Source organism: Poromitra crassiceps (genome assembly GCF_964638095.1).
Source record: "Poromitra crassiceps genome assembly, chromosome: 5".
NCBI classification, from domain to species: Eukaryota; Metazoa; Chordata; class Actinopteri; order Beryciformes; family Melamphaidae; genus Poromitra; species Poromitra crassiceps.
Genome location: NC_139642.1, coordinates 56,494,805 through 56,509,933, shown reverse-complemented (window position 1 = coordinate 56,509,933; position 15,129 = coordinate 56,494,805). Strand labels below are relative to the sequence as shown.

General features: G+C 40.2%; 1 protein-coding gene across 2 annotated transcripts in view; it reads left to right on the top strand.

Annotated features, from left to right (window-relative positions):
* Positions 1 to 3,275, top strand: part of LOC310777046 (NLR family CARD domain-containing protein 3-like) — a 126,683-nt gene extending 123,408 nt beyond the window's left edge. For both annotated transcript variants that reach the window (XM_083637294.1, XM_083637296.1), the window contains 2 exons: positions 1,265 to 1,332; positions 1,664 to 3,275. In XM_083637294.1, the coding sequence (XP_083493420.1) occupies positions 1,265 to 1,301 (37 nt within the window). In that variant the 3' untranslated portion in view covers positions 1,302 to 1,332; positions 1,664 to 3,275. The remainder of the gene's footprint in view (positions 1 to 1,264; positions 1,333 to 1,663) is intronic.
* The last annotated feature ends 11,854 nt before the right edge of the window (positions 3,276 to 15,129 follow it).

Here is a 15,129-nt window from a genome sequence, read left to right as displayed (position 1 = left end):
CAATATCGGACATTTCCAGGAATTTCCCTTCACACCTGAGCGTTCGCATGTGGGAATCTAGTCGTCAAATAGCCGGTATGTTGGGGGGTGGGGTGGGGTGGGGTGCGGCGGAGCGGGCGGGGGGCGGGGGGCGGGGGGCGGGGGGCGGAGGAGAGTGGCCTGGGGTCTGTGCTGCAGGCCACTGAGGCCAGTCAGAAAAAAACAACAAACAAACATGGAGCCGGCGTCCACTCCTTTGATAATATTGCTGACGCGCTTTTTCATCAAACGTACGCAGACGCAGACAAATTAAGGCGAAAATGGAAAGGGATATACGTGCGAACAGAAACAGATTCATGTTCGCAGTCTTCTCCGCTCAACATCGTGCAGAATATGAAGATAGACTGACTAAACCGGGGACAGATGATGACAGTGTTAAGCAGCCTACCTCTGCGCTGCTGCGTGAGACTAGAGCCGTCTGGAAGCGAGAGAGACCAGGAGGGAATTTATTTTGGGAAGATGCTCTGAACAATTTTCAACACCACCTGAGACAACGCCCACTGATAGCGGAAAATGACTGCACCTGTTTCTCACTTGTGTCACCTGGAGCTTATTTGGGGGGTCGCAAAACTTGCCACACAATAAATCACACTCGTTTGACTCAAGAGCAGCGTCAAGCCAGCGTAATAAACACAGCCGATTTCCCCACTCCCCTCTGCTCGAGAGAGGGGAGCAGCCACACAGGACAGACACAGCGAGAATGGCAGGCTTGCAAGCTGCCCAACGCTTGTATCTATGTAGAGAAAGCAAATGCATGAAGCGAAATGTGGAAGTAGTTTGCATTGATGTGCGCGAATGATTAGATGATGCACGCTGGAAGTGAACGTTAAGCAACGTGTGTACACCTCGCCCACATGAGAGAAGGACCGGTGTCGCGGAAAATGACTGGATCCGTTTCTCACTTATATCCGCTATAGCGCATACCGCTCTTCTGACTGGCTCGAAACTGGTGAAATGTCGGCGACGACGGGGTCGCGCTTATACCGGCACGACGACTTTCCCACATGCAGGCATTAGACCACGTTCCGGTCATTTTGCGGTACAAAGCGCATGTGGGAAAACGGCTTCTGTGACAGATAAAGACAGCTTTGTCCCTCTAGTCCATCTTCATCTGAAGGTCAATCAGATCAGCCAGAAGCAGATAGTTTCCAGCTGAGAGAGTGTTGATCATGTGACAACCTGCAGATGACTGATGATGTTGCTGTTGTTGTCTTCATCTCTACAGGGTGGAGATGAAGAATGTATTACAAAGGAAAAAATAAACCTGGATCACAGCTGACATCCTGACAACATGTGAGTATTGACTCTCTCTCCCTCTCACACACGCACGCACGGACGCGCACGCACGCACACACACACACACACACACACACACACACACACACACACACACACACACTCACACACAGTTTAAATTATCTCTCCCAGTCTTTCTACTGGCTGTTGCCTCACTGACTGAGAGCTGATGAAGAGTCTCAGTGAACGGTGATTTCTGATGTCAGCTGTGTGTTTGTGTGTCTGTGTGTGTGTGTGTGTGTGTGTGTATGTGTGTGTGTGTGTGTGTGTGTGTGTGTGTGTGTGTGTGTGTGTGTGTGTGTGTGTGTGTGTTCTTTCTCTCCATCAGATGCCTTCATGTCATCTCAGTGTGGATCCAAACACAGCAAACACATCATCTGTCTGAGGGAACAGAGAGCTCACAGCTGATTTTAGTGCAGGAGAGTCTCCTCTTTTTGTCATTGTGTTTCAGATGGAAGCATGGGTGGAGTTATGTGGGGCCAATGGGGGCTGAAGTCCTGAACTCTTGACCCTGCTAATCCGGCCAATTTTAGGCCTATCTCTAAACTGCCTTTTTGGCCCCGGTGCTGGTAATGCACCAGGGGCCTTACATTCCCGCATGTCGCCAAGACATTATGCACCGTTTTAGGCGACTAAATGGCGGCCGGCCACTAGAGGGCGCCGCTGCCCCACTAAGATTTGCCGTCATACCTTCCTCACGGTATCAGCTGTTTCCCCAAAACAACGTGCCCAGGTCGCTTTGCAGAATGCAGCTTACGCGGCCCCTCCCCCTTGCTGCATGCCAGACGCACAGTAGAGAGGAGCTGTGAGGAGCTGTCCCTGTGTGTTTACAATCATGTGTGTGATAAAGCAGGAGAACGCAAGGACCCCCCTGAACTTTCCCCCATCTAAAAACGTCGGCTGTATGGGAATATTTCGGCGTTTGTAAAAATACAGATGGCCATAGCCTCAACGCAAGACTCATCCGAATGACTGATGAGTCTCGCGTTGAGCCTAGGATGGCCAGGGCTTAGATCTGCGTGAGCACGACCCATCGTAATTTGTCAAATTCAAGGTACATTAAAACGTTGTCTTGCTTCAACATACATCGCATCGCATAAACCATTTCCACCCGCAGGTTTGAGGAGTAGCTAACATAAACGTCAGATAAATACTCTCTATAGGCTAACGTTACCTACTGAGGCAGCTAACATGGCTAATTAGCTAGCTAACGCGGTCCATCGATATACAGTCTGGTAGACACATAAAGCAGTGTGTTCCTTCTGTTTTACACAATGTTCGCCAGCCTGCCTGGTCTCTTCTCTGTATATCCTTACAACAGCTAAGAGAGGAGCTTGTGAAGATTGAACGAACATCCCCACAGTCAAAGCACCTCCCTGAGATATCCATATAAAAACGTTTATTGCTTTAATACCAAAAATAAAACCTCCAGTGTCTGTAAGCTAACGCTAACGCGTTAGCGATTAGCTATTGGCTGGTTGTTGTGTACACTTGTGTAGGCCCCATGTTATGGTTAGGCCCGGGAGTTAACATTATAAAACACATTTCCTGGCATATAAATTCCGGACTATAAGCCGCACCTTTTTTCCCGTTTTTTGGCCTTTTTTGGCCCCTGCGGCTTATATAACGGTGCGGCTTATCTATGGATTTTTTCAAAAAAAAAGAAAAAAAAAAAATCTCTCTTTTTTAGCACTCTTTCTAACTATAAATCCACTTCTGTTTTAATTTCCTCTCTTGCCCTCTTTTCACCACACTGTATGACACTGTGTGCACTGTAAAAAACAACACAGGTGGTGTTGTGTTATGTTGTTTTGTTGAAATGTTAATAAATGGGAGCTTCCTCAAACAGCCATCTCTTTCCCGACAATCCCCTCTGTGCATGAACCCTTACATATGGTAATTAAACATTAAAACACAATAAAAAAATAAAATAAAAATACCATTAAAACACCCGCGGCTTATAGTCCGGTGCGGCTTATATAAGAAAAAAATTGTCAACTTTGCAGGTGCGGCTTATACACCGGTGCGGCTTATAGTCCGGAATTTACGGTAGTTGGAAAACCTGGTAAGTTCTGAAAATATGTGTCTATTATTGTGTTATTCCAGCTATCGTTATCGGTTGTTAGGTTAGAGTAATATGAAGCCGACAAAAACCGGCAAAACAGACAAGCGGTTAATGCTAGTCTGCTTCCATTAAAACCATTGTGTATTAAAATAAACGATAACGTAGCTGGAGTAACTAATAAAACACATTATTTTCTGAACTTACTTAAGTCCCCAACCAACTTCCCGCAGCTTTCTCAAAACAATGTCCTTTTTATTGCGGTCCATCGATATACAGTCTGGTAGACAGATCAAGCAGTGTCTTCCTTTTGTTTTACCAAGCAGTGTCTTCTCTATCTAAAACAGATCTATAAGGTGAAGAGCCTGTAGCATGTAGATGACGGCTTGAGACTGGCTGCCACAGCTGTCAATCATCCCTTTTTATATGTCAAATAAGTACTTCAAAACAAACTGATCAGAAAAATGACCACTTGCACAGGCATTAGCATGACAATCTAAAATGATACAACCCACCTTTGGAAAAAATGCGTGACGATACCATGCACCGGGGCTATGCCAGGTTTCGACCTGGCCTTGTTTATCCAAAGTTTTAGAGAAAATAGTTTTTAATCAGCTGTCAAGTTTTTTAAATGAGAATTCAATTTTAGACAATTTCCAGTCAGGTTTTTGCTCTTTGCACAGCACAGAAACGGCTCTTCTTTAGGTAACAAATAACCTTCTTTTAAACTCGGACGCTGGTCATTGCTCAATTTTAATTCTTCTTGATATTAGCACTGCATTTGACACTTTTTAGACCATGAGATGCTCTTAAATCGCCTGAGGGATTGGGTTGGGATCTCCGGCCCTGTTTTTAACTGGTTTAAATCCTACCTATCCAATAGAACATTCTCAGCACTGCTTGGCAACTCCTCTTCTTCATCTGCTCATATCACATGAGGGGTTCCTCAATTTTATTTTCCTTATATATGCTCCCACTGGGTTATATCATGAAGAAATTCAAAGTGTCATATCACTGTTATGCCGATGATACCCAAATTTACATTCCCATCACTCCCAACCATCAAAACAACATCACCAATCTGCACAACTGTCTGGCCGAAATAAAGGAATGGGTGCTCCATAATTACTTCCAGCTCAACGTTTTAACTGTGTCTGATGGTTTTGAACGGCCCACCATTGCTATCCTGCATTACTGTACTCCTATGTATTTGTATTGCCTGTTAACTCATCGGCTGCCAGTCATTTCTGGAAAACGGACGCTCCCAGTGCCAGCCCTTTCAGAGCGTTTTCAGTGATTTCTCAAGACCCACAGAATATTGTGTGATATTACTATGTAAACACCGAACACGCCCAAAAACGATGAGACTCTTGTATCATCAGAAAAAAAAAGTTTGCTTGTATCATTTTCCGTTCTTTAGTTATCAGCAGTATTAGATAGGTTGGTTTCACCAGAAACAGATGTTTCAAACTAGAACTGGAGATAATTAGCCTTTTGTGAAATGAAGCATTTCAAGCACATCACTGACTCTGAAGCTAATATTTTCTGATGTACAGTAGTGACACCTCAAATATCTGAACAGTAATTTCCTTCAATAAAACAGCAAAAACAAAGGAATTTTGATGGCAAAATAATATTTTTTAGCTGCAACCAGCAGCGCTGGCCCCTGCGTGCGCAGACCACACCTTCTTGCTGGTCTTGATTTACTGCTGGTGGGCATCAGGTATTCCAGCTTGTGTTTGCCAATCTGTCCATCGAGCCTGCTGTCTGGGTCGGTGTTGTATGGTGCCCTGCGTGCCCCACCCCCCTCAACTGCAAACTCCTCCTCTGTGGGAGTGTCTCTGGTGGCTCTCTGCTGCACGTTTGCTCTGAACTTTCTGCTGCACGTTTCAAAGTGCGCTGCACCCAGCATCTATTTTCACAGCGCTCCGCCGTTTTTGTGCGCCGGCTCCCAGCGCTCCCAGCTGAGAATAATTGATCTTTTCAGAAAGTCGCTGGTGTCGGGTGCTCCTTTTCTGGCAACTAATCATATGGAGAAACTATCGCAACAGAGACAGAAAGGCTCAATTGTGGGAGCAGATTGGCTGCTGTTCACAGCTAAAGTTACAGCATGCATCGGTTTCCGTTTCCCCACGGCTTCTTCTACTCTTTTTTCTCATCTTTCTCTAATCCGGAGAGCACTGTCGCCACCTAATGGGGCCCTTAAATAGCTTATACACCTTCAAAATCCCCCATAATTTTACAGGAGATGCCAAAATAAATCCGACTGTCTCCTAGTGTGATCTCTTTCTTGGCCCAGGCAGCCTGTAGCACTTTTTGACGAGTGTCCCATTGTAGAAAGCGAACAACTATGGATTGCGGGGTTGCTTCCCTCCTTGTAGGCTTCTTTGCAATGGAACGATGTGCTGCTATTATTATTGACTGTTCAGGTGGAATCTCCAGCTTCTCGGTTAGGAGTTTGGTGATAAACGCCACCATGTTTTCCCCCTCAGATCCCTCTTTCACCTGGTAAATCCTCACGTTGTTTTGTCGGGATTTATTCTCCAGATAGTCCAGTTGATCCCTCCCTTCCCACAGCAGGTGTTTCAGTGCTTTATTTGTCATCACCTCTCTTTCTTCCAACTCATTTATTCTCTGTTCAGCCTCACTGAGTTTATTGGAAGTGACTTGTAGTTCGGAGCGGATTTCTTTCACGTCCTTTCGCAACTCTTTAATTTCGTTTGAGAAACTTTCGAAGTCCGCTCTTAATCCGTTTATTTGCTTTGAGATGTCTTCTTTCATTTCACCCAGCATCTCCTTGAGGGTTTGTTCGAGGCTTTTTTCGGTTGGCATGGCGTCCTTTGAAATGTTTGTTCCGTGCGTCTTTCCTCCTCTTTTTCTTGGCATTAACTCTTGCGTAATCGCTCCGGAGCGCAAGTTCATTCCTCTTCAAAAATACATTTACATTTCACAGCATCTCTCCATTTGTTGCTTGTAGTTTTATGGCATTTTTGGGGGGTTTACGAGGAGAAATCTCAGCTACTCAATCGCATGCTGTCGACCGGAAGTCTCAAGCTCAGTCTTGCTGTGACTCAATGGGCGTGACCCCACAGAGACTACTCGGCAAAAGTGCAACAAGAACGAAGTCTGTATGCACCTATAAGAAGACAACTGAGAGACAAGAATGTAAAATCACACATTATCTTTCCAGCCAAACTGAAGGTGTTTGGTGAAGGGGAACCTATGATTTACGAGTCACCTGGGGAGGCAGCCAAACACCTGACGGAGCAAGGACTTGTCGGAGACTTACCGGCGGCGAGTTTCCGAACAAGAGCCCCAAGGTCAACTCCTTTCAGGTCAGAGCAAACGCACAATGGAGAAGAACAGACAGTGGCAGATCTCCTGAAGGAGTTAAGGTATGAAACTTAAAAATGAGTGGCAAAAACATTGAGACTCTCATACTGATAAGCGGACTGGGACTGAACAGTGAAATGGAATGATTGGAAGAAATAAGCAGAGGGTTTCTACATCGGTCGAACATAAATTGCAGGCCTTTTTCTTTTATTATTATTAGTATTATTATTATTAGCATATGATTATTATTATATTTATTATTATTACCATTATTATTTCTAATAGCCTATGTTTTTTGGGGGGGTTTTTTACGGAGTGAAGAGCTGTCTGAGTATTGGCCTATGTTATCCTGTCTAAGTAGGCTACAATAGAATGGTGAAATAGACTCAGTTCAGCTATCAAGTTTTATTACTATTATTATTATTAATATTATTATTATTATTATCCTTATTATATATATTTTTCTTACTAGACGAATGTTTTCTTTTCCTAAGAGCGCAACAAAGGCGACTAAGAAATAATTTTTGCTAAGGCTTTAAAAAAAAAAAAAAGGTGGGAAAAAAGTGGGGAAAAAGTGGGAAAAAAGCCTTGGAAATAAGAGCCTATGTTTATTTGGTTTGGTATTTGTTTTGGCATGTTTTTGTTTAGTTCTAGCATGATATATAATAGAAAGGGCTGAAAAAAAAAAAGTGCATATGACTTTATTTTTTGTTTTTATTTGTTTGTTTCTGTTATCTGATATGTTTCTGAACAGTGAAATGGAATGATTGGAAGAAATAAGCAGAGGGTTTCTACATCGGCCGAACATAAACTGCAGGCTTTTTTCTTTTATTATTATTATTATTATTAGCATAATTATTATTATATTTATTATTATTACCATTATTATTTCTAATAGCCTATGTTTTTTTTTTTTTTTTTTTTTTTTACGGAGTGAAGAGCTGTCTGAGTATTGGCCTGGCCCTATGTTATCTTGTCTAAGTAGGCTACAATAGAACGGTGAAATAGACTCAGCTCAGCTATCAAGTTTTATTACTATTAATATTATTATTATTATTATTATTATTATTATTATTATTATTATTATTATTATTATCCTTATTATATATATATTTCTTATTAGAATGTTTTCTTTTCCTAAGAGCGCAACAAAGGCGACTAAGAAATCATTTTTGCTAAGGCTTTAAAAGAAAAGAAAAGAAAAGAAAGAAAAAAAAAAAAAAGTGGGGAAAAAAGTGGGAAAAAAGCCTTGGAAATAAGAGCCTATGGTTATTTGGTTTGGTTTTTGCTTTGGCATGTTTTTGTTTAGTTCTAGCATGATATATAATAGAAAGGGCTGAAAAAAGTAGAGGAGGGAAGGAAAGGGAAAAAAAGGGGGAAAAAAAAAGTGCATGTGACTTTATTTTTTGTTTTTATTTGTTTGTTTCTGTTATCATTGCTACCATGCCTTGCTAGATGCTATATGAGATTTGCCTAAGACCACAATAGATGGTGGATGCGGTGGCGTATAGGAATGGTGAGGGGGAGGAGAAAGAAGGAGAAAAAAAAAATCCAGTGGGCCTTTTTTGCGGGGGCCATCTTGTTTACGTTTTTGGGGATCTATGGGCTGTGGCTTCTGTTTTTGTTTTGTTTCCTGTTTGTTTTGTTTGTATAATGGATAAGCCTTTAAAAAACAAAACAAGGCAAAAAACTATTATGTAAGTGTCTATTGCACAACCTTTTCGTGCGTTTTTTTTTCTTTTTCATCCTCTGCTAGAATAACTGAAAACTTACTTTGGCAAATAGTGAAATTCATCATTTTATTTTATTATGTTATTTTCTTTATTTTGTGTGTGTGTGTGTGTGGGGGGGTGTGTGTGTGATTAATATTACGGCCATTGATAGTGGCTGTTTATTGTTATTGTTATCATTTTTATTTTCACTATTATTATTAATTTAACTTGCAACATGAAATACAGGATTAATTATAATCATGCTAAAAGACATTGGTTAGACCGAGAGCAATAAGAAATTAGTGTAATTAACATTTCATTTTATGAAGTTAAATTTTGAATGGGGGGGGGTTATAATAGGCTATTCATGGGATTAGACCATACATGGGCAACATACGGCCCGCGGGCCGTATGCGGCCCGCGGGCGCCCCCTGTGTGGCCCGCGATGGAATTGCAAAAAAACAAAAAAAATTTTTTTTTTTTTTTTTTTTTTTACAGTGCACCTGAACGCAACATGCAAGATACCCGCTGAATAAGTGTCCAAATGTTCATGCCATTCTGGCCAATACTCTGTTATAGCATTTCAGTCTGGAATATGGAATATCTTTCAATAATATTTATGACTAAAAGGCTAAAAGTAATCTCATGTGTAAGAAATGACTGTTCTACATTGCAGTAGAAATTGAAATAATTAACTTGTTGGTTTTGGATTTATTTAGCTTCAAGAGTGCATTTTTGTTCTTGTGTGACCCTCAACACAGGCTTTGAGAATCCCGGGCCACTTACTGATACTTATGCTTAAATTAACCCACTCATATTCTGGTTTATTTCAAGAAAAACATTTCGGCTAGTGGAAATTCTAATTGGCTGGTAACTTTAAAATCTAGCAGCCATATTGGCAGGTGGTGAAAAGTTAATTTCAAGCCCTGCAGGGAGAGCAGGTGGTGACATAGGAGTGAAAAAAGGATCAAATATTGGTGGTTAAGACTGAATAATGACATCACAATTGTTAATTTAAAATGAGTTATTCCTCTAAACCTGGCTTCAAATGCCCCAAATTCAGCCCTCAGCTAAATCTGGTAGCGAGGACATTTTTTTGTGGCCTTCTCTATCATCAAAGTTGCCCATTCATGGGTTACGGCATGACAATATTTGTTCGGCCCCCGGCAACAATCTGGGTTTCTCATGTGGCCCCCCATGAAAAATAGTTGCCCACCCCTGGATTAGACCATAGCATGCTGTTTTCCACTCTAATTTGGGCAACGTTTTTGGGACGCCCAAGATTCCTAAATACACACAGGGGATCATATTCCTGGCAAACTAGTAGAGTTTGCCTTCTATGGAGGTCATTGATGGAGTTATTGTACTATCTATTATTATTGCACTTGGTTGTTGACTCAAACTGTAATAAATCTGAATGGAATTTAGTTAAAAAGGAACAAAGGGACCTTAAAGTGGTGTTTGGTATGAAACAGGAACTCTTACTGATATTTACTAATGAAGCCCCTTAAAATTATCTCATATAATGTAAACGGTCTTAAAAACCCTATCAAACGGAAAAAGATATTATGTCAACTTAAAAAAGAAGGGGGGGCCATAGCCTTTTTACAGGAGACTCACTTAAACAAATCTGAACATGAAAAGTTAGGGAAATTGGCATCAGCCCAAGTTTTTCACTCATCACATCAATCGTCGAGGAGAGGCGTGGCTATTTTGATATGGCCCCAGTATGCATTTCAACCAGAAAAAGTCTCCTCTGATAAAGAGGGAAGATATGTAATGGTGATGGGGAAAATTGACAATACAATGGTCTCATTGATAAATGTGTATAACCCCCCAGAGGAAGGGCCAGATTTAGTAAAAAAAAAGTGATGGATATGATAGCCTCCCAAAGTCAAGGAATAACAATAGCTGCAGGAGACTTTAACCTTATCATGGACGCAAATCTGGACTCCCAAGGTAAAAGACAACATAGCTCTGAACTTGCAGCCAGAATACTGAGAAGAGCAACAAAAGAGATTGGAATAGTGGATGTCTGGAGAACTTTAAATCCTTCAGAGAAGGACTACACGTTCTATTCAAAATCGTTTGACATATACTCAAGATTAGATAATTTTTTTATCTTCAAAAATGAAATGTCTAGAGTACAAGATTGCAATATACATCAGATTACCCTTTCAGATCATGCATTAATATCATTGGTAATAGAAATAGGAAGAGAAAAATGTAGGACATTGTGGAGACTTAATAACTCTTTATTGCAATTGGAAGACTTTAAAACAAAGATAAAAACTGTAATTGAAGATTATTTGGAAATAAATGATACAGGAGAGACCAATTCAGTTATCACCTGGGAAGCGCTGAAAGCCGTGACTCGAGGAGAAATTATATGTTTTTCATCTCGGAAAAAAAGGGAAAGGGATACGAAAGTAGAAAACCTGGAACTAAAGATAAAGAATTTAGAACAAGTTCATAAAGCTAAGAGTGGATCCTCAGCAATGGCAGAATTAAAGAAAATAAGGAAGGAATTAGATGGATTGTTAATTGAGAGAGTACAACGAGCTATGGCTTTCACTAAACAAAAATATTATGACGGAGGGGCAAAATCATTAAAGATACTCTCTTACAAACTGCGAAAACAACAGACTAAATCAAATATTACGTGCATTAAGAATAATGTTATGAATAAGACACTAACGGGCAAACAGGAGATTGCAGAAGAATTCGCTGAATATTATAGACAGTTATATAGCTCAGACAAAGAAGATACTCAAAGGCAAATGAAAGATTTTTTGCAAAGTTTGAATTTGCCACAAGTAACCGATGCACAGAGCCAAGGTTTAACGACACCAATCACCATTGAAGAGATATCAAAAGTGATTCAGGGTATAAAGTCAGATAAGAGCCCAGGTAGTGATGGTTTCACTGGAGAATTTTACAAAGAGTTTAAAGTACAACTTACTCCTATTCTACAAAAAACTTTTAATTGGGCATTAACACATGGCACTTGGGCAGATACATGGTGTAATTCAATAATAACGGTTATATATAAGGAGGGTGTCACAATGTGAAGGCTACAGGCCTATAACTTTACTAAATGTAGATCAAAAGGTGTTAAGTAGTATACTAGCTAACAGATTAGCTAAAGTTATGCTAGACTTAGATCAGACTGGCTTCATCTCAAATAGACAACTATCGGATAATGTACGACGCACATTGAATATAATAGAGTATGCACAGAAGAACAATAAACAGGCTCTTATACTTACCCTTGATGCTGAAAAAGCTTTCGATAGGGTGGCCTGGCCCTTCATCTTTGAGACTTGTAGAAGTTTTGGCTTTACCAATACCTTTGTTTCTTGGCTGCAGGCTATGTATGGAATCTCTAAAGCTCAGGTTAGAGTGAATGGAACATTATCAAGTCCCTTTAACCTTAGAAGAGGTACAAGGCAGGGAGATCCTCTCTCGCCATTAATTTTCGCATTATGTATTGAACCGTTGGCAGTGAGTATTAGGAAAAAGGAAGAAATAGAAGGGATTGAAATTGCAGGTATTCAGCATAAATTAGCATTATATGCAGATGACATCATCCTCTACTTAACAAACTTAGAAACAACTCTTCCAGCCTTAATGAACAATATCAAAGAATATAGCTCCATACCAGGGTATAAACTGAATACACAAAAATGTGAATCGCTCAGCCTAGGGGACTCAGTCCCAATAGAGATAAAAAAGGATTATCCATGGAAATGGGACAGGGAAAAAATAAAATATCTAGGAATAGAAATACACAAGAATATAGATCAACTGTATAAAATTAATTATGATAAATTAGAAACCAAAATTAAACAAGATTTGAATAGATGGAGTTTAGTACCTTTGTCACTATTTGGAAGGATTGATACCATCCGAATGAATATACTTCCCAGATTTTTATTTCTATTTAAGGCACTTCCCATATATGTTAGTCCAACTATGTTTAAGTATTGGGATCGAATGTTAACTAAATTTGTATGGGACAACAAAAAGCCAAGGGTCAAAATGAAAACCCTTAAATTGGCCAAAAAGGATGGGGGGCCGGCTCTCCCCAATCTGCAAAATTATTATTACGCAGCCCAAATACAGATATTACAAATATGGTTAAATGATGACATACAGGCAAAATGGAGATTAATAGAATTGTCCACAAGCAAAGGTATGGGGAAACTACTCCCACTCCTTGGAAAAAAGTCAAAACAAAAAATTGACAATAAATGGTATCAAAATACACTCACAGTTTGGAACAAAGTCACGAGGGACTTAAAGATTAATAACGAATTGTTGGTCTTGTGAGAGATAAGGAGAGACCCTGATTTCATCCCGAACAAAGAAGGAAGCATTTTTAACACCTGGAATCAAAAAGGGCTGAGTATACTCGGACAATTTATAGACAATAAAGGAATTGTGAAATTTGAAAAACTACAAAAAGAATATGATTTGCCACATTCTAATTTTTTTCAATATTTGCAAGTGAAAAGTTATATAGAGAAAAGCGAAATACAGAAGAAAACTACAGCAGATTTCCACCCTCACACAGTTTTTGGTTAAAAATTATAAATGTGTGAGTATCAAACATCAAATTTCAGCACTATATAATATATTGGAGAGGGACAATAAACCAGAAGAATTGAGAGAGAAAATAAGATGGCAAGAAGAACTTGATTTAACGATGTCTAAATTTGATTGGGAAAACTTAAGCTTATCTTCACATAAGACAACAGCATCACAGTTCTGGCGAGAATACTCATGGAAGCTTCAAATGAGATATTTTTTAACACCTATTCAACAGGCTAAATTTGACCACTCAGTAACATCAAGATGCTGGAGGGAATGTGGAGAAACTCATGCTAATTATAGTCATATCTTCTGGTCATGCCCCGTCTTGAAAATGTTTTGGAAAAATATCTGTACTGAAATTGATTTTGTTTTACAAATGGACCTCAAAATTAACATTGAGTTTATTCTGTTAGGGAAGATGCCAAAGGAGATAATTAGAATTGAAGATAAGTACCTTATTAGAATATTAAGGATAACTGCTCTTAAACTTATAACCAAAAATTGGCTTCAGAAGCTAAGCCCTAGCACAGAGAAATGGAAAGACCTAATGGAACAGGTAAAAGAAATGGAGCAGTTAACATATACAATCAGGGGAGAAGCCAGGTTGAGATGCATACTGTGGGCCAAATGGGCGAGTTATGTAGAAAGTAGGAGCGGCAGAATTTAACATAAATAATACAGGAGGAAAACACTGCAATTTAGTTTGATAAAAGATATATAACATTCAGAATTTAATAGATTGCCAATAGATGGCTATTGGATAAACAGATTAGTCAACAACCAATAGGGGAGCACTTTTCTTTTTGGGGGGGGTTTGGGGTTTTGTGTGTGTGTGTGTGTGTGTGTGTGTGTGTGTGTGTGTGTGTGTGTGTGTGTGTGTGTGTGTGTGCGTGCGTGTGTGTGTGTGGGGGGGGGGGAAGGAGGTGGGGGGAGGGAGGGAGGCTGAGCGAGTGAGTGTATGTGTGAGGTTGGGTGAGGGAGGGAGGGGTGACAGTATGCATGGGTGTGTGTTCTCTCCCTACCCAAGTGTTGATGTCCTTTTCTTTTTGATATTTGTCAGATCATAATTACTGTACTATTATTGTTGTTTCTGCTGTTGTTGTTATTGTTGTTGTTATTATTACTATTATTGTTATTATTGTCATTATTATTATCCTTGTTATTATCTTTGATTATTATGTCACTATGGTGTTTCACATTTTGAAAAAAAAAAAAGTTATAAAAAAAAAAAAAAAATTTTTTTACAGGAGATGCATCAGGCTTTGATCCACGTCCCACCGTCAAAAAACGCAATTGACGTCTTTAGACGTCAATGGCACTCTACATTACTATTTGAATTGACGTCTTTAGACGTCAATGGCACTCAATGAGTTAAGCACTTTGTAACATTTGTTTTGAAAAGTGCTATATAAATAAAGTTTATTATTATTATTATGAGGAGGGTGGAGTTATGTGGGGGCCAATGGGGGCTGAGCTCCCATAAGGAGGGCTCCACCCTCCTTATGGGAGCTCAGCCCCCATTGGCCCCCACATAACTCCACCCTCCTTATAATAATAATAATAAACTTACAGTATGTGGGGGCCAATGGGGGCTGAGCTCTCATGAGGGTGGAGTTATGTGGGGGTCAATGGGGGCTGAGCTCTCATGAGGGTGGAGTTATGTGGGGGTCAATGGGGGCTGAGCTCCTGTGAGGAGGGTGGAGTTACTGTATGTGGGGGTCAATGGGGGCTGCGCTCCCCTAGGTAGAGTCTGAGACCTCATGGTCACACACACCTGTGGGGGTCTAACATACTTTTACACATAAGCTCAACCAAGACCAAAACTATGAATTTTTACTGCCACTTTACTAATGCTTACACTGAATGTCAGAACCAGTGGGCTAGCTCCTAGCTCCGTTTGTGAAGCCAATTTGAAAGTAACTTAAACCTGCATTCTTTCGAAAATGCCAACCTAGAGGCTTCAAAGCACGACTCCAAAAACCAATGGGTGACATCACAAAGCTAGGTTCATATATTTATACAGTCTATGGTCAGAACAGATAACCTCATGTTCTAAAATATCACTTATAGGCTAAAGTTGAAGTGAACAGC